General features: G+C 47.6%; 1 protein-coding gene and 1 long non-coding RNA gene across 2 annotated transcripts in view; one reads left to right on the top strand and one right to left on the bottom strand.

Annotated features, from left to right (window-relative positions):
• RYR1 (ryanodine receptor 1) overlaps positions 1-24,857 on the bottom strand; it is a 149,245-nt gene that overhangs the window by 67,406 nt on the left and 56,982 nt on the right. The window contains 23 exon segments of the mRNA XM_087971211.1: positions 46-135; positions 1,676-1,754; positions 2,463-2,626; positions 3,011-3,151; positions 3,886-3,976; positions 4,906-5,126; positions 5,394-5,563; positions 6,371-6,491; positions 7,616-7,727; positions 9,061-9,247; positions 10,121-10,256; positions 10,761-10,855; positions 12,017-12,149; positions 13,037-13,151; positions 14,043-14,316; positions 14,516-14,665; positions 15,590-15,701; positions 16,663-16,863; positions 18,671-19,607; positions 21,104-21,330; positions 21,817-21,903; positions 23,439-23,604; positions 24,612-24,772. Coding sequence (XP_087827337.1) covers positions 46-135; positions 1,676-1,754; positions 2,463-2,626; positions 3,011-3,151; positions 3,886-3,976; positions 4,906-5,126; positions 5,394-5,563; positions 6,371-6,491; positions 7,616-7,727; positions 9,061-9,247; positions 10,121-10,256; positions 10,761-10,855; positions 12,017-12,149; positions 13,037-13,151; positions 14,043-14,316; positions 14,516-14,665; positions 15,590-15,701; positions 16,663-16,863; positions 18,671-19,607; positions 21,104-21,330; positions 21,817-21,903; positions 23,439-23,604; positions 24,612-24,772 — 4,170 coding nt within the window.
• The window catches only part of LOC148129980 (uncharacterized), a 264,545-nt gene that overhangs the window by 191,692 nt on the left and 47,996 nt on the right, over positions 1-24,857 (top strand). The window lies entirely within an intron of this gene.

Genomic DNA, 24,857 nt, shown 5'->3' with positions numbered 1-24,857 from the left:
CTCGGGCCCATTTCCGGTGGGAGGAATGGAGTGAAGAAACTCTACCTTTTCAGAGAATGTTTTATAAGGGCGCAACATAGGATTGGTCTTGGCCTGCTCGTCAAACGCTTCCCCAAAGGACCAGTTATTCTGAATCTGTGGAAAAAGGAGATTGTGAGACATAGTACTTAGAAACCAGGAGACACTGAGTTATAGTCCCGACTTAGGGCCGCCTGGGTGACTTTGGGCCAATAACCAGGAAACTGGGAGTTCTAGTCCCACCTTACGCATGAAAGCCGGCTAGATGACTTTGGGCCAATAACCAGGAGATGGTGAGTTCTAGTCCCGTTTTAGGCATGAAAGCCGGCTAGGTGACTTTGGGCCAATAACTAGGAGATGGTGAGTTCTAGTCCTGTCTTAGGCATGAAAGCCAGCTAGGTGATTTTGGGCCAATAACTAGGAGATGGTGAGTTCTAGTCCCGTCTTAGGCATGAAAGCCGGCTAGGTGACTTTGGGCCAATAACCAGGAGATGGTGAGTTCTAGTCCCGTCTTAGGCATGAAAGCTGGCTAGGTGACTTTGGGCCAATAACCAGGAGATGGTGAATTCTAGTCCCATTTTAGGCATGAAAGCCAGCTAGGTGATTTTGGGCCAATAACTAGGAGATGGTGAATTCTAGTCCTGTCTTAGGCATGAAAGCCAGCCAGGTGACTTGGGGCCAATCACCAGGAGATGGTGAATTCTAGTCCCATCTTAGGCATGAAAGCCAGCTAGGTGATTTTGGGCCAATAACTAGGAGATGGTGAGTTCTAGTCCCGTCTTAGGCATGAAAGCTGGCTAGGTGACTTTGGGCCAATAACCAGGAGATGGTGAGTTCTAGTCCCATCTTAGGCATGAAAGCTGGCTAGGTGACTTTGGGCCAATAACCAGGAGATGGTGAATTCTAGTCCCATTTTAGGCATGAAAGCCAGCTAGGTGATTTTGGGCCAATAACTAGGAGATGGTGAATTCTAGTCCCGTCTTAGGCATGAAAGCCAGCCAGGTGACTTGGGGCCAATCACCAGGAGATTGTGAATTCTAGTCCCATCTTAGGCATGAAAGCCAGCTAGGTGATTTTGGGCCAATAACTAGGAGGTGGTGAGTTCTAGTCCCGTCTTAGGCATGAAAGCTGGCTAGGTGATTTTGGGCCAATAACCAGGAGATGGTGAGTTCTAGTCCCATCTTAGGCATGAAAGCTGGCTAGGTGACTTTGGGCCAATAACCAGGAGATGGTGAATTCTAGTCCCATTTTAGGCATGAAAGCCAGCTAGGTGATTTTGGGCCAATAACTAGGAGATGGTGAATTCTAGTCCCGTCTTAGGCATGAAAGCCAGCCAGGTGACGTGGGGCCAATCACCAGGAGATGGTGAATTCTAGTCCCACCTTAGACATGAAAGCCAGCTGGGTGACCTTGGGCCAGTCTCTCTCTCTCTCTCTCAGCCCAACCCACCTTACAGGGTTGTTGTTGTAGGGAAAAATAAGAGGAGGAAAGCATAGTAAGTATGTTCACCGCCTTGAGTTGTTTATAAAAATAATAAAGGCGGGATATATCTGCTTTTCTATGCCCAACCAGGGAGCGGGAAGCACTTGCTCAGGACACCAGTAAGCCGGCAGATCAGATCTCAGGGATCTAGAGAGGTTGTGTGAAGGGCTCTTACCTTGTCAAAGGCCCATTTCTCATGCGTGTACTCAGCATACTTGTTGATGAAGGAGTCCAGCTTCTCTGGAATGATGACACTAAGGAAAGGAGAAAGAGAGAGGAGAGTGGAGGGATAGCCAACGGATGGACCAGTTCTGATCCTGCTCTGTCACTGCAGGAGAGGGAAATTGGAAGGACAGGAAGCTCATTGATGTCTTTCCAGATCCACAAGGTTCTTTTCCAGTCCAAGAACACGATGCTCCCCTGAGGAAGAAGCAAATTTGGGACCTTGAACAGCAGGAGAACAAAATCAAGAGAGGAGGCAGGAATACCCAACCGGACCACAAACCAGGTGAGATTAAAAAAGCAGGTTTTTTTTTTGGTTTTTTTTACTAATACACAAAATACATATTTAGCTTTCTGGTTACAGTCACCCAAATTCATTATCCTTACCAATCCTGCTGTCTACGGTAGAAACTACAAAGCAGAGGGATGAGAATAACCTTTTAAGCATCTTGTTGAAAAACATAGCCGATCAAGGAATGTGAATGACAAGGTTGGTGGCACAGTGGTTAGAATGCAGTACTGCAGGCTACTTCTGCTGAATGCCGGCTGACTGCAATTTGGCAGTTCGAATCTCAGGCTCAAGGTTGACTCAGCCTTCCATCTTTTAGGGGTCGGTAAAATGAGGACCCAGATTGTTGCGGGGAAGAGGCTGTAAACCGCTTAAAGAGGGCTGTAAAGCACCGAAAAGCGGTATACAAGTCTAAGGGCTACTGCTATTTTCTCCTGTGAATCTCACTCACTTTAGTGTTTCCACAGGTTTGGGGTCAAAGTTGCCCTCGGCGTCCACCGAAGCCTTCTTTTCAGTTTTCGAAGAATAGCTGGCATCCACGTAATCAGGAGGAATGGCGCCAGCAATGGCACACAAGCAGGGCATGGCCAGCTTAAACAGATCGGAGTCAAATTTCTGAACAGGGGAAGAATGGGAAGACAGAAAAAGACGCTCAGTCAGGCAATACCATCTGTTGAAATGCTCCCTCTCACCAAGAATATTTCTGCTATTTTTCTTTTCAAAATTCCGCTATCATTTCCAGTAATGCTTCCCATCGGATGCCTGGAGCTCAACATTAATGGCCGAGAGATTGATGGCACCTAATTGTACAAAGGAAGGAAGTTTGCTTCCTAGAAGGAAGCAAACTTCAGACAACTTCCCTATGCTGACGGGGGAATTCTGGGAGTTGAAGTCCACAAGTCTTAAAGTTGCCACGGTTGGAGACCCCTGTTCTAGGTCACCGCAAAGCCTATTTTGGCTGACCCACAAAGCCCCTACAAGGATAAGCACGCTGCTCACCTTATGGGACAACGACTCAAAGATGCCCCAGAAGAGTTTCCGTGTCAGGTGAAGCTCCTCCTCCGAGCTGACCCCATAGTTGGCCCAACCAGTGGGAAGGCAATAATATTTCCAGCAACGCTCATAATGGTTGGTCAACAGCTGGATGGAGAATAGAAAAGGTAACATGTCATAAGCAGGAAGGATGTTTATGCCGTTTCCCTGAAAATACGACCTACCCTGAAAGTAAGTCCTAGCTTGATTTTTTTTACAAGAGTCTAATATAAGCCCTACCCTCAAAATAAGCCCTAATTAAGATCCCGCCCAGTCAAGAGTGGACGGGTAAAAATTAAGCTGCCCTACTACTTACCTTTGGATATTGTTAGCCAGGCCTCGCACACCCCGACACCTGCCTTGCCGGCCCATTTCTTCTGCAACCGGCAAGGCTGGCAAGGCTTTCCTGAAGGCCTCTGTAGCTGATAAGAAAGCTCCGGATCGATCCAGAGCTCTATTATGGGATGCAGAGGCCTTCAGGAAAGCCTTGCCAGCCGCAGAAGTTCTTGAAGGCCTCTGAGGGCAAAAAGGAGGCCGGGGGGTGCGGTGGGGCGACGTGCACAAGTCAGTGAATGACATCCCCCCTAAAATAAGACCTGGTACCTTTTTGGTGGCAAAAAAATATATAAGATAGGGTCTTATTTTCGGGGAAACAAGGACCAGACTGGGGAGGGCTACACCAGGCAGAGTGTCCCGTTTCATACGGTAATATGCACATATACAACCCATACAAAAAAATAATAATCTAACTTCACAGCAGCCAAGCATGGGATGTTGGCCTGCTGCGGCAATGCATTTGCTAATCCTTTACCTAATGTGGTTATACGGCAATGGTTTCTTACCTTGAGAGACATTTTGGCAAATTCATTAAGGATGGGCACATCAAACACCAGCCGGCGGAGAAGATGCTGGAGCATGGAGGGCCTTATATACCTAGAAGGGCAATCGGGGCAATGAGTAAGCAGAGCCAAAAGCGTATTTTACAAAAAAGAATGACGGGTTTCTCCTTTGGGCTGGTGATTCGGTTGCCTCCAGGTGATGCTACCGTGAGGTCTAAATCAGAGGTGTCAAACTTGATTTCATGGAGGGCCGCATCAGGGGCTCTCGGGGGGGGGGCAGGTGAGCGTGGCTAGGGTGCGTGTGGCCAGCTCAATGTCACTCATATCGGGGAGGGGGCTTGTGGCGGCTCGAGCACTCGCGGCCTTCCCGAACTCCGTTTTCGCCGGCAGAGGCACCATGGGGCGGTCCTTTGCTGTCCCTTGGGCCAGATCTAAGCATCCCATGGGCTGGATCTGGGTCCCCGGCCTTGAGTTTGACAGCCCCTAGTCTAAATGGCAGAATTTCAAGTGATGGCCGCGTTACGTTGTTTTCCATCACTTCCTGTGTGTCTCTCTAAGATTTCCCCTTTTAAAAAAATATCCTTATTGGCTAAGGATGGGGGGAAAAAAAACAGAACGGGTTCCCAATTCCTTTTAAGTAGGAAAGTTTGGATCTGGAAAGAAGTTAAGGAGAAAGAGGGAGAGGAACTTGGAAGTCCTCATGTTCGAGGGCCAAGCTACACAGAAGAAGCTGCCAGGGTGCAGGAATGTCTGAGCTGATCCATAAACTTCTGATGCTTTGTCCGGCGTGAAAGACCAGGTCCACATGTGAAGGTCCAATCAAACTATTTTATTGCTAAAGGGTCTATGTATGTGAAACTTCTCAACTAATGGCTAGCATCTACCTGGTGTCAGATAAGGGTCAACAGAATTCAAGGGAGGTTGGGTTTAGTCCGCTTGTGACCACGTAGGGATTCTAGGCTGATTCCTCTTTTAATGCCGCCCCAGGTTCTACCACTCCTTCTACTACATTCTTCTCCTTACTTGCACAGCGCCATGAGGCACTCTTCAATGACGTCACGCTGGGCCTTGGTAAAAGAGCGACCGCGAGACAGCCGGTAGATGGTGTGCAGCATGGAGTCCACCATGATAGCCCGGTGCTCAGTGCCAGCAAAGAGAGGGGCGCATTTAGTGATGAGCGGCATCACAGCCAGGCAGAGGTAGCGGTTCATGGCCAGGGCCATCTCTGTGGTGCTAAAGGCTGCCTGTGGGGAACAGAAGCCATGAAGGACATTTGGTGGAGAGAGAAAGAGAGACAAGGCATGACCAAGGCACATCATGGCCCAATCCACCTTTTCAGAGTTGTCAGGTTAAAACCCTGGAAGAACAAAGAGCAATCCAACCAAGGTTCAGTTTTGTTTTGTTTTAAATTTCCTTGCATCCAACAGACAGAATCTTGCCAGACTAAATCCTATGAGTAGAGCTTGAATGTTGTCATGGTGATGATACCATCCTGTCCCCAAGCTACTTACTGTGTCCAAGGAGGCTGCAGCTCTCATGTCAGGCAGAAAACCCACTTCCAGGACATGGAGGAGGAAGTCCTGGTTGTCAATGCCGTACACACGGTCCAGAAACAACACCATGGGTGACTTGTGGTCAGGCACAAAGCTGGCGGACATCTTGGGTTCAATGACGCTGCCATCTAGAGCGGGAAGGGCAGATTATAAATCAAGAGGAGATGGAAATGAGGGTAGCAGCTTTAAAGAGGAGGGAAAGGCAGCCTTTCCAAGGAGTGAATGTCAAATGGTATCAAACACAAAATACAGGAGAAGAACAGGCAGAGCTGGGGAGCGGAGTTAAGTGTGCCATTAGCTTAGAGTCATTACGTTGCCACAAACAAGTCAAAAATCCAACCCCTCTTGAATTCCACTGACACTTGTCTAGCGCCAATTTACCACTGAACTTCAGTTGATCAGATTCTTGTGTATAGATTTGAGCAATACATCTTACGAACTGCCACTCAGTGTACGGCCCTGATCCTTTGCGCCTGACGGGAATCTAGTCGACTAAAGTTCAATACTTCATTGGCACCAGATATGGGTCAGTGGAATTCCAGAGGGGTTGGACTTGCAGCGCTTGTGAGAATGTAACGACTCTTAAGTGGTAACACACTGAACTGAGTCCTCCAGCTCGGCCCGCTCTTTTCCTACACAATCAACCCGTGGGATAGGCTGAAACAGGCATTTTATTGCTGATCGCCTACATTACAAGAATCTTCCCAGCTTTTGCTTGGGAAACGGCAGATATATAGACCTAAGACTTTGATCTTTGATGTTTCATGCCCACGTGGACTCTATGCTGGAATCTCTCTTCACTCCACCTAGTAGGGCACCTCCCCTTCAGCCGACGGTTCCACCATAAATGGGCAGTAGATACCAAGATGAACTAAGTCTAGGAGCGGGAAGTAGAACCTCCTAGGGATACTTTGCTGCCCAAAGGGCCACCGTACCTTTGCCAAACGAAGGGATCTGCAGCGGGAGGCTGATGACTCCAACCAGGTCCTCGATGGGCACTAAGGAACGCAAGATGGCTCTGATCCGGAGGGCTTCCCCCTTCCCAGCTTGGATGAGCTGCTCAGAGAGGAAGACAAGAAGGGAGGCAGGGTGAGCCTCTAGCACAGAGGTCTCCAAACTTGGCCACTTTTAAGACTTGTGGACTTCAACTCCCAGAATTCTCCAGCCAGCATAGCTGGCTGGAGAATTCTGGGAGTGGAAGTCCACAAGTCTTAAAAGTGGCCAAGTTTGGGGAGCTCTGCTCTAACATGTAGTCCAAGCAAAGGCCTGGGAGGCAAAAGGAAGCTAGAGAAGAGAGGGCCGTTTGCCAAGAGATGGGAATCAGTGGGTGGTGAGATGTTGCCATGGCCAAATCCTGCGAATGCGTTACAGATAGTCCTTGACTTATAACCGGGCCAATAAAGGAGAATATTTGTAGCTTGGGGTTGAAATGAGGGGTCAAGTCCTGCGAATGCATTACAGGTAGTCCTTGACTTATAACCGGGCCAATAAAGGAGAATATTTGTAGCCTGGGGTTGAAATGAGGGGTCAAGTCCTGCGAATGCATTACAGGTAGTCCTTGACTTATAACCGGGCCAATAAAGGAGAATATTTGTAGCTTGGGGTTGAAATGAGGGGGTCCTTGGTGCTCTCTGAACTTAGTAAGTTTTCTTGCAGATGTTTCATTGCCCAGCTAGGTAACATCATCGGTGCTAGAAGCGAGTGGGGTTTGTGGAGAGAAGGAGAAAGTGGAGGAGGAGGAGAAGGAGGAAGATTGTGAGGCTCTCTGAGCTCGGAGGTTTGCTTGGAGACATTGCATGACACAACTAGGTAACAACATCAGTGCTAGAAGGGAGTGGGGTTTGTTGGAGGAGGAGGAGGAGGAGGAGGAGGAGGAGGAGGAGGAGGAGGAGGAGGAGGAGGAGGAGAACTGTGGGGTCCTTAGTGCTCTCTTGAGCTTGGTTATTTTCTTGCAGATGTTTTCACCGTTCAAAGTTACAGTGGCATTTTTCACACTTCTGACCGCGGCAGCACCGTCACGCCATCAAAATTTGGACGCTTGGCAACACCTGCCTCACTTAACCACAAAAATGTTGGGGCTCAACTGCAATCATTAAGTCAAGGACGACCTGTATTTGGGGGAGCGGACTTCCTTCCGTCTCCAAGGGGTAGGACAGTGAAGGGGAGAGGGGGGCCCTTACGTGCATCTCAGGGGCGCAGCGTCCCAGCAGATCAATGAGGGCGGCATAGAAGGACATGATGGCGTTGCCCAAGTGGACCCTGTACTCCTCGTGCGTTTCTTCTCCCCCAAACCTGGGAGTGAGAGAGCAAAAAAAGAGAGGAGTGGGAGAGAGAAGCATTACTTACGGTGGTGTGCCATTTTGAAAGGGGTTAGTGGATTAAAATAGGAGATCCCGCCTCCACTCCATTGTGTATTCCTCCCTACCTTTGTTAATTCTAATGTTACGGTTTAAAATATTGTTTTATTACATTGTAAGGATCAAGGCTCTGACAATCCACGCCCACTCAAATCATGTCTCTAGCTGCATCTCTCAGAGTTAAAAAAAATTTGATTTATTAGGAGTGACCATGTCAGCGTAACCTGGGTGCAGCCGACTCTAAGGCACATCATTCATTTCCCCTTTGACCCTGGTCTTCCCCCCACCCCCTGCATGTATATTCTCCAAAGGGACACATCCATAGCCAAGAGTCATCAATCATGCTCTCCAGTAATAATCTTGTGTGCCAACAGCTTCGGCAGCCTAGCAATTATCTGAACCATTTATGGAATGCACTGCTTTCCCCACTCCCTTTCTGTTGGCAACTAAAAAGACCAATATTTTAGTTGACAGTAAGCACCCTACACAGGGATGCAGTGGCTCAGTGGCTAAGACGCTGAGCTTGTCGATCAGAAAGGTCGGCAGTTTGGCGGTTCAAATCCCTAGCGTCGCGTAAAGGAGTGAGCTCCCGTTACTTGTCCCCGCTTCTGCCAACCTAGCAGTTCGAAAGCACGTAAAAATGCACGTAGAAAAATAGGGACCCCTTTGATGGGAAGGTAACAGCGTTCCGTGCACCTTCGAAGGTGTTTAGTCATGCCGGCCACATGACCACGGAGACGTCTTCGGACAGCGCTGGCTCTTCGGCTTTGTAACGGAGATGAGTACTGCCCCCAGAGCCAAAAATGACTAGCATGGATGTGCAAAGGGAACCTTTACCTTTAGGCACTTTACAGTCCCATGACAGCATGATGGGTGGCATTTAAACTTAATAAAATAAATAAACAAGAAAACAATGTCTCCAGTCCAAATGACAAGGTGATCACAGGAGGCGTAAAGACAGATTAAAAACCGTTAGTGTAAAAACAAAGAATGGAACTGCAACTATACTCCCAGTCACTCTAGTGCGAAAGACAGAGTAGCTGGCAGCTCGTCAGGGTCCATTCACAATGCTACAAATGCCAAATATCCCTTAGAAGTTCTCAATTCTTAAAAACTTATCAGGCCAGAAAGAGATGGGGAGAACAGAAAAACAAGGAGGAAGTTGGCCAAACCAAACCAGAATCATATTGGGTCGAACAAGAGAAGACCTTCCAAATTACACAACAGATTTCTCCTCCCACCACCTCCCAGAAATTCCCTTCACACACAATTCCCTTCGGCGATCTTTCTTGACGGTAGGCCCATCCCGGGCGGGATCCTGAGAGATCTGGATGGCTTCTTCTATGGCTGCCAGCAAGCCGTTGCCTCCTTCCCCACGCAGGGCCGGGCCAAAGCACTCAGGGCGACGGATCAACAGGCGCACCACCACATTGGCGTTCTCCTCCACGCTTTCACCTATGGAAGGAGAAGGACCTGAGGGAGACCTATGGGACCAACCGATTACCCCAGGAACCCAGAAAAGCAACATGGAGGTGATAAGGTTATTTGAAGGACCACTTGTCCCCTATGACATCAACCTGGTCCGCCAGGATCGGTAAGGCAGAGCAAGTTATGGGTCCCATTGATTAGGGATCGTCATCCAGTGGGACCAGGAAAAAGGGTTTTCTTGGGAGTGGCCCCTCCTTTGTAGACCATCATCACTCCCTAGGTACGGTTGGTCCCCACCCTGCTGCTCTTCCCGGGGGCCCTAAAAATATACTTTTGTCAGCGGGCCTGGGGACTCTGAATGGAGACGAAGCCCATCGAATGGCTACTTTGAGTGTATTGAAGCTGCCATTGGGGTGGGATTCTTTAACTGATTTTATTATGTGCTGGATTTTCAACGATTATTTTAAAATGTTGTTGTCACTTAAGAATGAGTTGGTTGGCTACATAAGTTGGTTGGTTGCTTGCTTGCTTGGCTGGATGGATGGCTGGATAATTGATTGGTTGGTTGGTTGGTTGGTTGGTTGGTTGGTTGGTTGGTTGGTTGGTTGGTTGGATGGATGGTTGGATGGATGGATGGATGGATGGATGGATGGTTGGATGGATGGATGGATGGTTGATTGGTTGGTTGGTTGCTTGGATGGTTGCTTGGATGGATGGATGGATGGATGGATGGATGGATGGATGGATGGATGGACAGACAAATGTACTACTACTTAGCTGCCATGTACTCTGGAAGGGTGAGCTGTAGAATTGTGTTCCCTGAATCCTTCTTTAGTGACTCCAACTAGAAGACATGCCCAACCTGTCTCCATATGTGACCACTTTGGCCACCAAACTCACCATTGACGAAGACGGTGAAGCGCAGGAAATCCAGGTAATGCTCGCCTCCACAAGGGTTCCAACCAATGTCAGGATATCCCTTGGAGAGCAACATGGGACAGCTCTGGAGGCCTGTGCCAGCAAGGTAGGTCACTACCTATGGAGGTGAGGAGAGAAAAAAAATCTCAAGATTTCCACTGGGCTCCACGGAGTTCCTATCAAAGCAAATCCATTAAAGCGTGCAGAACTGATTGAAGGAACCACTTCATAATCATCGCCTTATGACAACAGAAGGGCCTATCCACAGAATATCCCGACTATAATCAGAGACTGAATGAAGGTAGAAAGGAAAATCTCTGAGGTTCAAGATTGAACTACGAGGTCCTGGGTGCACTCTGAACTTGGCAGTTTTCTTAGAGACATTTCATGACCCAGTTAGGTAACATCATCAAGGGATCAGGGTTTGTGAAGAAGAGGAGGAGGAGGAGGAGGACAGTGACCCAGCTAGATAACATCATGAGTCTGAGGTGCCTCCACTGGGATTCCTGCTCTGAGCAGGAAGCCTTGAGGCCTCCTTCAGCCTCTAGATCTAGGATATGAGTGGGATATTCTTTGCCACTCATCCCTGCATGTTGGCATCTTCTTAACTGAGCAGTGCTACCTTTTCCAGATCCTGTTCCTGCAAAGCCAGGGCCAGTTCATTGTTATCGATGACCGAAGCAGCAGCCACATCCAAGGGTGTGGATCCTCGCATGCCTGGAAGAGCAGGAAGGAGAGGAGAGGAAGGGAGGGAGGAGAGGAGAGGAAGGGAAGGAGGGAGGAGAGAGATGGATGGATGGATGGATAAGGAAGGAAGGAAAGAAGGAAAGGAAGGAAGGAGTGGTAGATGATGACAGATGATGGAGAGAGGAGGGAGGGAGACAGAAACGAAGGAAGAAAGGGAGGGAAGAAGGATAGATAGATAGATAGATAGATAGATAGATAGATAGATAGATAGATAGATAGATAGATAGATAGATAAGGAAGGGAGGGAGGGAGGGAGGGAGAGAGGAGAGAGATGGATGGATGGATAAGGAAGGAAGGAAGGAAAGAAGGAAAGGAAGGAAGGAATGGTAGATGATGACAGATGATGGAGGGAGGAGGGAGAGAGAAATGAAGGAAGATAGGGATGATAGATGATAGATAGATAGATAGATAGATAGATAGATAGATAGATAGATAGATAGATAGATAGATAGATAGATAGATGGATGGATGGATGGATGGATGGATGGATGGATGGATGGATGGATGGATGGATAAGGGAGGGAGGGAGGGAGAGAGAAACGAAGGAAGAAAGGGAGGGAAGAAGGATAGATAGATAGATAGATAGATAGATAGATAGATAGATAGATAGATAGATAGATAGATAAATAGATAGATAGATAGATAGATGGATGGATGGATGGATGGATGGATAGGAAGGAAGGGAGGGAGGGAGAGAAGAACAAAGGAAGGAGTAGGTGGTAGATGATAGATGGCAGATGATGGATGGAAGAAGGGTGGAAGGGAGGATGGAAGGAAGAAGAAGGAAGGAAGCAATAGATGATGGGTGGGTGGATGATAGGAGGGAGGTCCATCAGTGCTCCAGAGGCTGGAGCAACCTGGCACTCCCACCTGAGAACAGGGCATTAAGATCACACCACTCTCCCCTGCATCAAACTTCCAAGCAAATTTCAAAACCCCAATAAAATATTTCAAACTATGCGGAAAAAAAATGGGTTTATATCCCGAGGCCCAAAACAGGTTCAACGCTAACCCACTGGCTTTTTGCTCTCTCTAGCAGGAGTCAGTATCCTTCATAGGGTATCGATCATCCCTGGTCTTGATCGTCTCCGTTGCACAACCCATGCCGTTTCCCCGAGCACAGCAACTCACCCAGCCCGATCCCGCTATTCTGCAGCAGGTAGCTGAGATGGTCAAACATGGAGCGTTGGTTCTGGCGACTGATGCGGCAGAAGTAGCACAAGAAGCGGCAACAGTTGGTCACCATTTTAGGGAAGCGGATCTCCTATTAGGGGACGAGAGGGAGTTTCCTGGATGGTTTGGAGGTGCGCCTGTACCCTCAAGCCATTTTCCACAAGATACATACTAAAGTTCTCACTGTCACGAACTTTATACCTGGGTGAAATGGTGCAGCGTAGGGCAAGATTTTTTTTTGAACCAAGATATCTCAAATGCGCTATCTTGTGGAAAGTATCCAAAATCCAAAACCCACGACCTCCCGTAGTGGATGAAATTTGGGGACATTGTGGCTATTTGAGTGCTACTGGCTGCTTCTGCGTGGCTGGGCTACTTTTGTGACAGTTTCCCAGCCAGTCTAGCAATTCCCCCGCTCCCACTTATCCGCCTGTTGGGAAGGGAAGGGGAGATTTCCAATAGTCCTTGCCAGATTCCCACAAGCAAACACAATGGAGAGGTCAGAAGTTGCTCCGGCTCCCACCACCTGCCCCTTGGTCTTTCTGTTTCTCTGCTTAGGAAAGGAAATGCCGCTGAAACAATGACCCAAAGGAACACCCGTTGTCTAGTTCTAACTTAAAATTGTACCAAATATAAAGGTTTTTAAGGAAAGAGTCGACAACCCAGCAAGGAGAGAACACTCTGTCTGAAATGTCCTCAGGAGATGTTTTTCCCTTATTTATTTATTTTTAAATGGGGAAATGTTGAAAAATGTGGCCCAGATATCACTATTAGAATAGAGAGTTGGAAGGGACCTTGGAGGTCTTCTAGTCCACCCCCAGCTCAAGCAGAAGACCCTATGCCATTTCAGGCAAGTCGTGTCTAGTCTTCTCTTAAAAACCTCCAGGGGTGAATCATGCAGACTGCGCCTCAGTTTCCAAGAACGGGGACCCTACGGGGCACTAGAGCATTGACTGGCCAAAAGACAAGGCCCCTTACCTTTGAGTCCCCTCCTCCCAGAACGTTCACCATCACCTCCATGACAGTCTCATGCATGCCCAGTGCCCTCATCAAGTTGGGGTGCTGGTAGAAGACCTTGTTGTTCATTATATTGCTAGCCAAGAAAAACAGGGAGAAGCAACAGTTGGACTTCGGAGCAGAGGGAGGAGGTGAGGATGGGAAAGGAAGAACTTGAAACCCTCAACCCAACAGGTGTATCTTCTTTTAATGACCCCATAATCCCTTGCAGTGGGGTGGAGTCTGGGCAACTGAATGGAGCTGAGTGTTTACTGGCCGGATGCTCTTCCTGTTACCAAGGCGGAGTTTTTTTTGTCCACGGAGAGAGAAATATTTGCCTCTACCTAGGATCGAACTCACAGCCTCCTGATTGTGGAGGCGAGAGCTCCACCTCTAGGCCACCGTACCCCTCTCAACCCAACAGGCACAACTGGGATGAGAATTCGCAGGGGGAGGATCGAAAGTTGGGTCTTAGGGAAGAGCTACTATTGTTACATGACCTTACTACAACTTCAATGCCTCCTGGATGTACTCTAGACTCTTGGCTGCAAGTTTGAGGACCTGCAGTCCAAGGTATTTGGAGAAGATCAACTGCAGAAGCTGAAGGTTTAAGTATGTTGGGTGGAAAGTGGCAATGGTTTAAAGGAAATCTGAGGATAATTTTGGAAGTATGGAGATCATTTTAGGTCAAGGAGCAGGGCAAGAGCTTGAGGAACATCTGAATTTACACTCTGCGGTTGCTGTAGTTAGGGGTCACCATCAACCATCTCAGAGCGATGCATGTCTTCTTGCAAAGGGGGCTCTCAAGTTTCTGGGGAGGGTCCCAATTCAATTTGAAGCATCTCAAGCTAGAAGGGGCTTCAAGGAAGCAGGAAAACAACGTCGCTTGGAATTTTGAGAAACGTGGTAAATATGGAGCCTATGAAGCAGCTTCACCGTGAAAGGCATCTACCTGTTCAAGAAGCTACAGGAGATGAAACACACCTACCCAATGCTCTGGATCATCAGGTTCTCCTCTTCAAGCCCCATCTGAACGATGAGCAGCGAGCGGATCTGCCCCAGGCACTCCAGCAGACTCATGGTATCCTCCACCGAGTTGGCATTGATGGTATATGCCTTGGGCATAGCACGGATAAGCTCACCGAGGCCGTCGTACTGCCGATGGAGGAGGCTGAACATCAACCGGACTAGCTCTGGGTTCTGGACGAAGGACTCCTGGGCCCAATGGACCATCGTGTGGGAGATCAGCTCTTGCAATGTGCCTAGAGAGCAGGGAAACCAGGATGAACCTTCAGAACTTCTTCAATTGGTCTTCACCAACCCGTCTCCATGACGGTTAGCGCTCTCCTGTTAGAACTTTGACCACACATGATTAGACCGATGCGAACTGGATCTCACAAGGTTTGGAAGGCCCTAGGTTCCATCACTCTCTTTCCCCTCCACCACTTGGGGGATACCTACTTGGTTTTGGTTCCTCTTCCGGAGGCTGCTCATCTTGCCCTTCTTCTTTTTTCTTGCGAAGGTTCACCACCTTCTCCACCAAATTCATCAACCGCCGGTGGAAGGAAGTATCTTCCTCTTCCTGTTCCTCCTCCCCCTCGCTTTGGATTCCTGTAGAGAAAAGATGCCAAGCTCCTGAGTGCAAACATTGATAACAGGGGACACTGGAGGCAGGATGAAGCAAAATCCAACTCTGTCTGAATGCCCAGGAAAGGATATTAAAGTAGGACGAATGAGATCATTGTGGAAACTAAGATTCAAACTACAATAAAGGGATCTGGGTACCATTGATTCTACATTGGGATGTCCAGCCTTGGCTACTTTAAGACCTGTGGACTTAAACTCCCAGAATTCCAACCTTAACCACTTTTAAAGACCAGTGGACTTAAACTCCCAGAATTCCAACCTTAACCACTTTTAAAGACCAGTGGACTTCAACTCCCAGAATTCCAACCTTAGCCACTTTTAAGACCAGTGGACTTCAACTCCCAGAATTCCAACATTAGCCACTTTAAGACCTGTGGACTTCAACTCCCAGAATTCCAACATTAGCCACTTTAAGACCTGTGGACTTCAACTCCCAGAATCCCAACATTAGCCACTTTAAGACCTGTGGACTTCAATTCCCAGAATTCCAACCTTAACCACTTTACAATCTTTGGACTTCAACTCCCAGAATTCCAACCTTAGCCACTTTTAAGACCAGTGGACTTCAACTCCCAGAATTCTAATTTTAAACCACTTTCAGATCCATGGACTTCAACTCCCAGAACTCCCAGAATTCCAACTTTAACCACTTTACAACCTGTGGACTTCAACTCCCAAAATTCTTTGAGTTGAAGTCCACAAGTCAACGTTGCCAAGGTGGTGGAGACACCCCTGTTCTCTCAGATGGATATATTTTTCTGAACGAGCTTGTTCCCAATTTCCCTCTGGTTCGAAGTGGTCCAGAATTCCAGAATTGTGTCCCAAAGTCTGCCATATCCTTCTCTACTTTTGAGTTGATAGGTGCCCCTCAAGCTTCCAGGGTCTTACCGCAATGGGCTAGCAGATCAGTATGAAATTCCAATAATTCATCCCGGATCTCTTCAGGTACCGGGCAATCCTCAATATCGGCACCATTCTTGAATTGTAGCAGCATGTTGATCTGTTAGGAGAAGAGCATTCTGGCTTGTCGGAAGCTGGCTGGGAAGGCCAGAAATGGTGATCACGTGGTCAGGGAACATTGAAACTATCATAAGTACATGCCAGTTGCCAAGAGCCCGAATTTTGATCAACTGACCATGGGGATGCTGCAATGGTCATATGTGCAAAAAGTGGTCATAAGTTGAATTTTTCAGGGCTATTATTACATTGAACAGTTACTAAATGAATGATTGTAAGTCAAGGACTAGCTATGTGGGAATCAGGCAGCCTATAAAATCTAAATCTAAATCTTAAATCTAAATCTTAAACTTATATCTAAATCTTAAATCTAAATCATCCATCTAAATCTAATTCTAATTCTAAATCATCCATCTAAATCTAACTCTTAAATCATCTATCTAAATCTTAAATCTAAATCTAAATCATCGATTCAAATCTAACTCTATATCTAAACCATCAATCTAAATCTAATTCTAAATCTAAACCATCCAAGTCTAATTCTAAATCTAATTCTAAATCATCAATCTAAATCTAAATAATCGATCCAAATCTAATTCTAAATCATCAATCTAAATCTAAATAATCGATCCAAATCTAATTCTAAATCATCAATTTAAATCTAAATAATCGATCCAAATCTAAATCTAAACCATCAATCTAAATCTAATTCTAAATTTAAAACTAAATCATCCATGTAAATCTAATTCTAAATAATCAATTTAAATCGAAATCTAAATCTAAACTTAAACCCTAAACTGGAATTCCCCAGTTCCGCATTTAGTAGCAAGTTATCCAACTGTCCTGGATTTCAAACAACCACTTACTAGCCCTTCCCAGAGTTTCAAACGCCTAAACCTAGACATTGCCGACGCACATAACACCTCTGTATGTTCTACCACTAAGTGATTCTCCCCTCCACTTCACTTTGGCTCCTCCCCATCCCCATAAGCCCCGCCCAATACCTGCTCCTGGGGAGGAGACCGGAATTCCCGGGTGCGCCGAGCAGTCTCCGCAGCCGACATGGTGAAGGCTTGCATCAGTGTTGAGTAACGCTGCCGTTGGTTGGTCTGCAGCCTGTCCATATAGCGCTCCGAGAAAGCGATGATGGCTTCCACGCGGTGCTGCAGCTCGCGGTCCCAGAAGAACTGTAACAGGTTGCACATCTGTAGGAGGAGGAGGGAAGGAGATGGGCAGAGAGAAGGTGGAGGGAGCTGCCAGAGTCGGATGGAAGGGATTAAGAAAGAAAGTCATGCCCCTGTTGGAATCTGATTCAGAGGGGGAGGTCGAGCAGCTGACAGGTAGTGGGAGTGTGGTTCCGTTGGCTGTGGAGGAAACTGGGGAAGGGCAAAGTGCGGCTGGGCAGAGCAGGGGAGAGGTAGAGCAATGCAGAGGGAGTTCAGAGGAAGACCCAGGCCCACCCCCCTCTTCATCCTAGGGCACGCAGGGAGGAACGGAGAAGGGAGCAATGTGGGTTGCATGGCTTACGGGGGAGGAAAGGGCTCTGATTCCCTTCATGAGCTGCAGCTGGGAACACAGTGTTTAAAAAGGGAAGCTGCGCACAGCAAATTGTTGGGAGCAAATCGTGAATTTATCTGGTATCTTTGAGGCTTATCTGTGTCCCTGGCGTCTTCCCAACTGTGTGTGTTTTGCCGTGCTTTCAAGTCTGAAAGTCGTTCTCCTGCCCTGTCAAGTTAATTACTTCAGCTTTGTTTGTGTGGATTTTTAGTTACAGTTTCTATGTATTTTGTTTCCGGACGGAATTTCCTCCACTTAAAGGCTGTTCCTGGGAGAGTTTTTCTCCAGCCAGAAGGTAACCAGGACATTGGGGGCAAAGTTGGAGATAATAAAGGGACTTTTCTTGCTTATCTAACTGGGTTGTCTTTGTGCCACACCCCTTTGGGTCATCACACTCTCAAAGGTTTCGCAGTGCAAAGTGAGTTGGACAGGATGATGATCCAGAGATGCCTCCAGAGGAGCACCTAGCTTAACAGAACAACAGAGTTGGAAGGGACCTTGGAGGTCTTCTAGTCCAACCCCCTGTGCTCAAGCAGGAAACCCTATACTATTTCAGAGAAATAGTTATCTAGTCTCTTCTTAAAAACTTCCAGTGTTGGAGCATCCACAGCTTCTGGAGGCAAGCAGTTCCGCTGGCTAATTGTTCGGTCAGGAATTTTCTCATTAGTTCTAAGTTGCTTTTCTCCTTGATTAGCTTCCACCCATTGCTTCTTGTCCTATTTTCGGGGCTTTGAAGAATAGGTTGACCCCCATCTTCTAGTTCTATCTAGAACATCAGCCATTTGTCTGAAAGGGTATAGGGTTTCCTGCTTGAGTAGGAGGGCAGACTAGAAGACCTCCAAGGTCCCTTCCAACTCTGTTATTTTGTTATTCTGTTTTGAGATGATATATGTCAGCGATGGCGAACCTTTTTGTTGTGGTGTGCCGAAAGCATGTGCGTGCCAGGATCCACAATGCCATGCGCGCCCCCCCTTGCACATGTGCGCACAACACCTACCCCGCCTCCCCTTTACTTGCACTGCGCATGCCTCCCAACTGATTTTCGGCCCATTTCAGGCCTTTTTCGGCCTTCCGGAGGCTCAAGGGAAGCCTCTGCAGCCTTTGGAGGCCGAAAAATGGGCCCGTTTGGTCACTTCCGGTATTTCCAGAAGGCCCGTTTTTCAGCCTCCTGAGGCTGCAGAGGCTTCCCTCAAGCCTCTGAGAGGCCGAAGAAGGCCTCAAACGGGCCGAAAACAAGCTGGGAGGCGCGCGCATGTGCAGTGCAGGTAAGTTTGGCTGGGGCTCATGTGCCCGCACAAATGGCTCTGCATGCCACCTGTGGCTTGTGTGCCATAGGTTCGCCATCACGGATATATGTAGCTTCTTTCTTCTGCACAAGTCCCCTTCAAGGATTTGAAGGGTGCAGCTGGAGGAATTGAAAGAAACGAAGGGAAATCTCAAAGCTCCTTCTTTTACCTGCAACTTGACTGATTCCGGAAGCTTCATTTGCAGTAGGCCTTCTTCCAGTCCTTCCTCGTCTTCTCTGGCTTCAGCTTCTCCAGCCTCAATGGCCTTCAGCTCTTGCTTTTCTCCTTCTTCGGCTTCTTCCTTCTGCTCCCCTCCAGCTTCTTTCTCCTCCTCCTCCTCTTCCTCTCCTGCTTCCTCCTCCTCCTCCTCCTCATCCACATAGCCCTGGTCTTCTCCTTCCCCTTCCCCTGCCCCCTCCTCAGCATCCCCTGGAACTTCTTCCTCCTCCTCTTTGGATTCTCCAAAGACGTTGGGGTCAATCATCTTGAGGATATGGCACACGTCTTCGTCCCCAAACACACCCATGATGAGGAGGGTGCAGACCAACTTCAGAACGGGCACAAACTGGAACTCCACACTACCCCCGACGGGGTCACGGGTATGTTGCCCTCCATCTTGGACAGCCTCTGTCAGCATGTTGATGGCCTTCACCTTCAGCACATCCAGCGGGATGGAAGGACTCAGCTGGTAGAGCTCAGAGCTGGTGCTGACAAAGCAGGTGTCAGAGAAGTGGAGCGGAGGGCGCAGGCAGGTGCTCATCCCCACCCCGGGCAACCCGGGTTTCTTCATGCCATCCGGGAACAGCGTGATGGTCTTGGTCTCATCCGTCATGGGGACAATGAACTCACTGTTCATCATGAGACGGGAACGCTTGGCCGACTCCAGGTGCATGCCGATAAGGAGGTCGTAGTAGCCACTACGCAGCAGACCTGGAAGATGGTTGCTCTCGATGGCGTAAAGCAATTGTGACTCGTCCACGTGGCTGCACAAGGCATGGGCCACTCGGTTGTTGCCCAAAGCGCACACGGCACAGTACAACTTCAGACTATGGGAATGGAAAGTCAACAGGTCTTGGCGCTCGGACAATTCCAGAATGTCTATACACCTGAAAGAGGGATGGGTGGGGGGGAGTTTGAGAGTTATAGAGTGTCATGCCCCTGTTGGAATCTGAGTCAGAGGGGGAGGCCGAGCAACTGACAGGGAGTGGGAGTGTGGCTCCAATGGCTGTGGAAGAAACTGGGGAAGGGCAAAGTGTGGATGGGCAGAGCAGGGGAGAGGTAGACCAAGGCAGAGGGAATTCAGAGGAAGATCCAGGCCCACCCCCTCTTCATCCAAGGGCATAAAAGGAGGAACGGAGAAGGGAGCAACGTGAGTTGCGTGACTTACGGGGGAGGAAAGGGCCCTGATTCCCTTCACTAGCTTCAGCTGGGAACACAGTGTTTAAAAAGGGAAGCTGCGCGCAGCAAATTTGCTGAGAGGAAATCATGAGTTATCTGCTATTGGGTTTCTGGCGTCTTCCCACTGTGTTTGTTTTGCTGGCCTTTCAAGTCTGCAATTCCTTCTCCTGCCCTGTCAAGTTAATTACCGCAGCCTGGTTTGCGTGGATTTTTATTTACAGTTTGTATGTACTTTGTTTTCGGACTGAATTTCCTTCACTTAAAAACTGTTCTTGGGAGAGTTTTTCTCTAGCCGAAGCTAACCAGGACATTGGGGGGCAAAGTTGGAGATTATAAAAGGGACTTTTCTTTCTTATGTGACTGTGTTGCCTTTGTGCCACGCCCCTTTGGGTCATCACAAAGAAGAGAGGAAGTTCCAAGTTTGGCACGGTGTTACAAAGTGGAACCATTTGTTAATTGGAGAACATTTTCCATCTCCCAATGTTCAGCAACTACATCGATCAATGGAGGCCTCCCTTTGCTAAATTAGGCAAGCAGGTGCAAGCCTAAATATTAAATATCTTCAGAGGATATTTTTTTTAAAAAAACATAATTATAACTGTTCTTTCTCTGTCAATGCCAAAGAACCAAGAATGGTATGTGGAGTAGGTTCTGTATTGTTGTTCACCTACAGACAGAATATTGCCAGACTAAAGCAAATGTCTGCATTAACTATTAGATATACCCTGTGGATTGCTTGAGAAGGCTTTTCCTATCTGCCGACACATTCCACCCAGCTCCACTGCCTCTTTGAGCCTCTCCCTCCTACAATTTCAGACTACATTGTACCACGTCAGCAACTTTATTATGTTTGAACTATATTACAGGAATCTCTCCATGCTTGCTTTCCCTTGGGAGCCACCAGATAAGGTTTCATGGAGCTTAAGGGGGGAGGTCAGGCCTCTTGCAGTGCGCAAGGACTCAAGGCTACTTCCCTGCTGGACTCCTCCTCTATGCCTGGCTGAGAGTTTCCCAACATCATTCCACCACACTCCTCTGAGTGATAGAACCATAAACTCAGCCAATGGTCTTCCTTTATCTGGGACCCTGCAGGTTTCAACTCCCAGAATCCCCCACCCAGGTCGGGTTGGGAAACACCAAATCCTCACCCTGGAGGTGTCAGCCTGTTTCTGTGAAGTGAAATAGAAGACTATTACATTCTCACCGGTTTTCCTCTGGGATGTGGAGAGCCATCATTATGTTTGGTTCCAGGCATTCAACTATCCAGCCATGACGGTCGCTAAAGCGAGCAACATCCACCCGTAGAAACTCATTGGGCATACGGCTCCAAGTCATGGGGGCCAGCATTTGAATGGCAAGGCGAGGTGGGCACTGGGGCTCCGGGTTTTTCCGCTCGCTCCGGAACATGGCAGCTGATATTGGCATAATATTCTGTCCCGCAAGGAGTTGGAAAAGCAAAAGAAAATTGTTAATTAACTAATCTGCATATGTTAATGTAATGAAGATTTAATAGCTGACCAGTTGCTACAAGGCAATAAGCCAAGGTGATGAGTCAACAGGGTACTGCCGCTTTAAGAAGCTTATATAAGGGAGGCCATGAGAGGGAATATCTCTCTCTCTCTCCTTGTGTTCTATCTCCATTATAGAGTTGAAGATTGATTGCTTGCCTGGTATTTGGCTAACACATGTATGTATGTATATAGCAGTCTTGTATATAAACCATTGTTAAAAGACAAGGCCTCTGTATCCTGTGTTTTGCTCCTGGGTTGTCTCACAATTGTAGTCACACTGTAAACACTCTGACAGCATATAATATTTCCAACCCACCCTGATCCAAGTGGGATTCCTTCATTATTCCAGGAGCAATATTGGTTTTTCTTTCTCCCCCCAACGTGCAGCTTCAGGGAAAGGCCTCACCTTCAGTTTGCCCAGTTCAAATTGCATGACATTCTGGTTTGTTGGGAGAGCGACAACGGCGGGAAACAGTTTTGTGTTGGGCTCCACCTGAGATGGACCAGTTGTGGGAGAACAGAAGCAGAAAGAGAAGAAAAGGAAGTTTCATTACGAAGTTTATTAGGAAAGATCTCCAGCAACTGTAAATATCTAAGGATAAAAATGGCATCTTTTGGTTAGGACACTGAAATAGGGTAGCATCTTACAACGTAGATCAGGGTCTCCGAACTTGACCACTTTAAGACTGGTGGACTTCATTCAACACCCACAATTCACCAGCCAGCCTTGGTGAATTCATAATTCACACAAAGCTATAAAATTGGCCCATTCCCAGTCTCCCAGTGCTGATTTTCCATATTTTTAAAAATACCCATCTGATTATCATCTGGAATGGATTATTATTTAAAAAAAAACCACCCAGCTGAATATCATCTGGATTGGATTATTTGTTATATTATTTGCAAATTGTTGGGAGAAGCCTACATGATGAGCTTTGGTGGCGCAGTGGTTAGAGTGCAGTACTGCAAGCTGCTTCTATTGACTGCCAGCCGCCTGCAATATGGCAGTTCAAATCCCACCAGGCTCAAGGTTGACTCAGCCTTCCATCCTGCCAAGGTGGGTCAAATGAGGACCCAGATTGTTGGGGGGGCCATTGGCTGACTCAGTAAACTGCTTAGAGAGAGCTGTAAAGCAGAGGTGGTATTCAGCAGGTTCTGATCAGTTCTGGAGAACCGGTAGCGGAAATTTTGAGTAGTTCGGAGAACCGGCAAATCCCACCTCTGACTGGCCCCGCCCCCCATCTCTTCTCTGCCTCCCGAGTCCCAGCTAATTGGCTGGGTCTTGTTTTGTTGCTCTGCGCAGAAGAACGGAGCTGGAAAGCAGGTTAGTGGGTTGGGGAGGGAATGGAGATTTTACAGTATCCTTACCCTGCCACGTCCACAGAACTGGTAGTAAAAAAATTTTGAATCCCACCACTGCTGTAAAGCACTGTAAAGTGGTATATAAGTCTTAAGTGCTATTGCTATGATCTTCTCACCCCTGGTTATCCCAGATTCCTTTTCTAAAAGCTTCATGTTTGTGGACCTGACATCTTTGTCTTCTGCAGCCAAAAAAGACCCATCAAGAGCCCTAGTCCTCCAACTCCTCTGAAGATGACAATCTTGATTTCTTATCCATCCACCCAAACATCTCCCTAATACATTTCAGCCCCCGTAATGTTAAAGTAATGAAGATTTAATAGCTGACCAGCTGCTGTAAGGCTGTTAGCCAAGTTGACGAACTGATGATGAGTCAGCAGGATACTGTCACTTTAACAACCTGTTTATATAAGGGAGGCCATGAGAGGATGTATCTCTCTCTCCTCGTGTTCTATCTCCATTGTCGTTCTCCGTATAGAGTTGAAGATTCACTGCTTGCCTGGTATTTGCCTAACATATGCATGTAGTATCTTGTAGGTAAACCACTATTAAAAGGCAAAGCTTCTGTGTCCTGTGTTTTGCTCCTGGCTTGTCTCACAATAGTAGTCACACTGTAAAAACTCTTGACACGTCAACTCTCCTGGGTGAACGTATCCTGAATCCGCTTACCTGGAAGAAGGTGTTGACTTCTTTCCCATTGGCTGTGAAAGTCATGAGCCCTGTGGCCAAATCCACAAGGCAACCGATCACCAGATCCACCGTGCTAACTCGGGTCTGCTGGGTGCTGCTGACAAAATCCCCTCCCCACACCATGTAGCAGTTGTTTCTCTTGATGCTGTTGAAATGAGAGGCAGCGGAGACGACATTCAGCCTACTTTTTCTTGAGATAATGCGAGTGTCAACTCATAAAATATTTCTCTGGTCTTTTTAGAGTTGCCAACAGAAAGGGAGGGGGGAGCAGTAAAGCAGCTTGCAAACCGAAACTGCATTCCATAAATGTTTTCATAGATAGTTTCTAGGTGACCAAAGTTTCTGCCGTGCAAAATTCTAACTGGAGAGCATGATTGATGCCTCTTGGCTATGGACGTGTCCCATTGGAGAATATGAATTAGGATACACCCAGGGGATGGGGAAAAAAACCAGGGTTAAGGGTGATAATGAACGAGTCGGCTATACCCAGGCAGTGCCGCCATGTCTACTTCTAATAAATCTTCTTTAAGCTTTGAAAATCCGGCTAGAGACTCATGATTTAAATGGGAGTAAGTACCGGAGCCCTGACAACAAGCCCCTGGATTGGAGACCCAGAAGGTTTGAAGTTACACCTCTCCTTCTCCCAAATCTTTCTGGGCAACTGCACCCCCCACCCCTTTATTTTCACAACAAAAGGTAGTTTCACCCTTTGCTCGACCGGTAAAAGACTCTTCAAACATCCCCAGATCTGACCTCCATTCCACTCCACTCTAGTGTAAACTGCTGCCATTCCTCAGAAATTGCTTGTAGCTGATCCATAATTTATTTATTTATTTGTCAAACATGTAGAAGATGACAAGTGTAAGTATGAACATAAACAAGAACAAAGGGAGTAAATACAGATAAATGGGGATAGTAAGACAGGGACGGTAGGTACATTGGTGTGCTTATGCACGGCCCCTTTAAGGACCTCTTAGGAATGGGGTGAGGTCCACGGTAGACAGTTTGAGGTTGAAGCTGTGAGGGGTTGAGGCTGTAACAATGGAGTTGGGTAGAGCATTCCAGGCACTGACCACTCTGTTGCTGAAGTCGTATGCACAGCATACGTCTTCATAATTCATAATGCACAGTAGAGGTCAGGATAACACTCACCTGTCGTGGATATTTCCCTTGTCGTCACCCATGGTGACTGTGACGTTGCGCACCTTCGTGAGGTCGAAGTTCATATCATGCTGGTGGTAATCAGGGGTCACCCAACCTACCCAGACAGTAGTGGGCTCTTGGCCTGCAAATATCCGGACCGAGTAGTAATACTGTTAGGTTGGAAAGAGAAAAGGTGCAAAGGGTAAACAAAATGGCGTGGGACGCGCAGTTCCTCACACAAACCTTACGAAAAGT

Source organism: Notechis scutatus, chromosome 8 (assembly GCF_049901735.1).
Source record: "Notechis scutatus isolate UNSWTSFEM ecotype Mainland chromosome 8, rNotScu1.2, whole genome shotgun sequence".
NCBI lineage: Eukaryota > Metazoa > Chordata > Lepidosauria > Squamata > Elapidae > Notechis > Notechis scutatus.
This window is presented reverse-complemented; position numbering and strand designations above follow the sequence as displayed.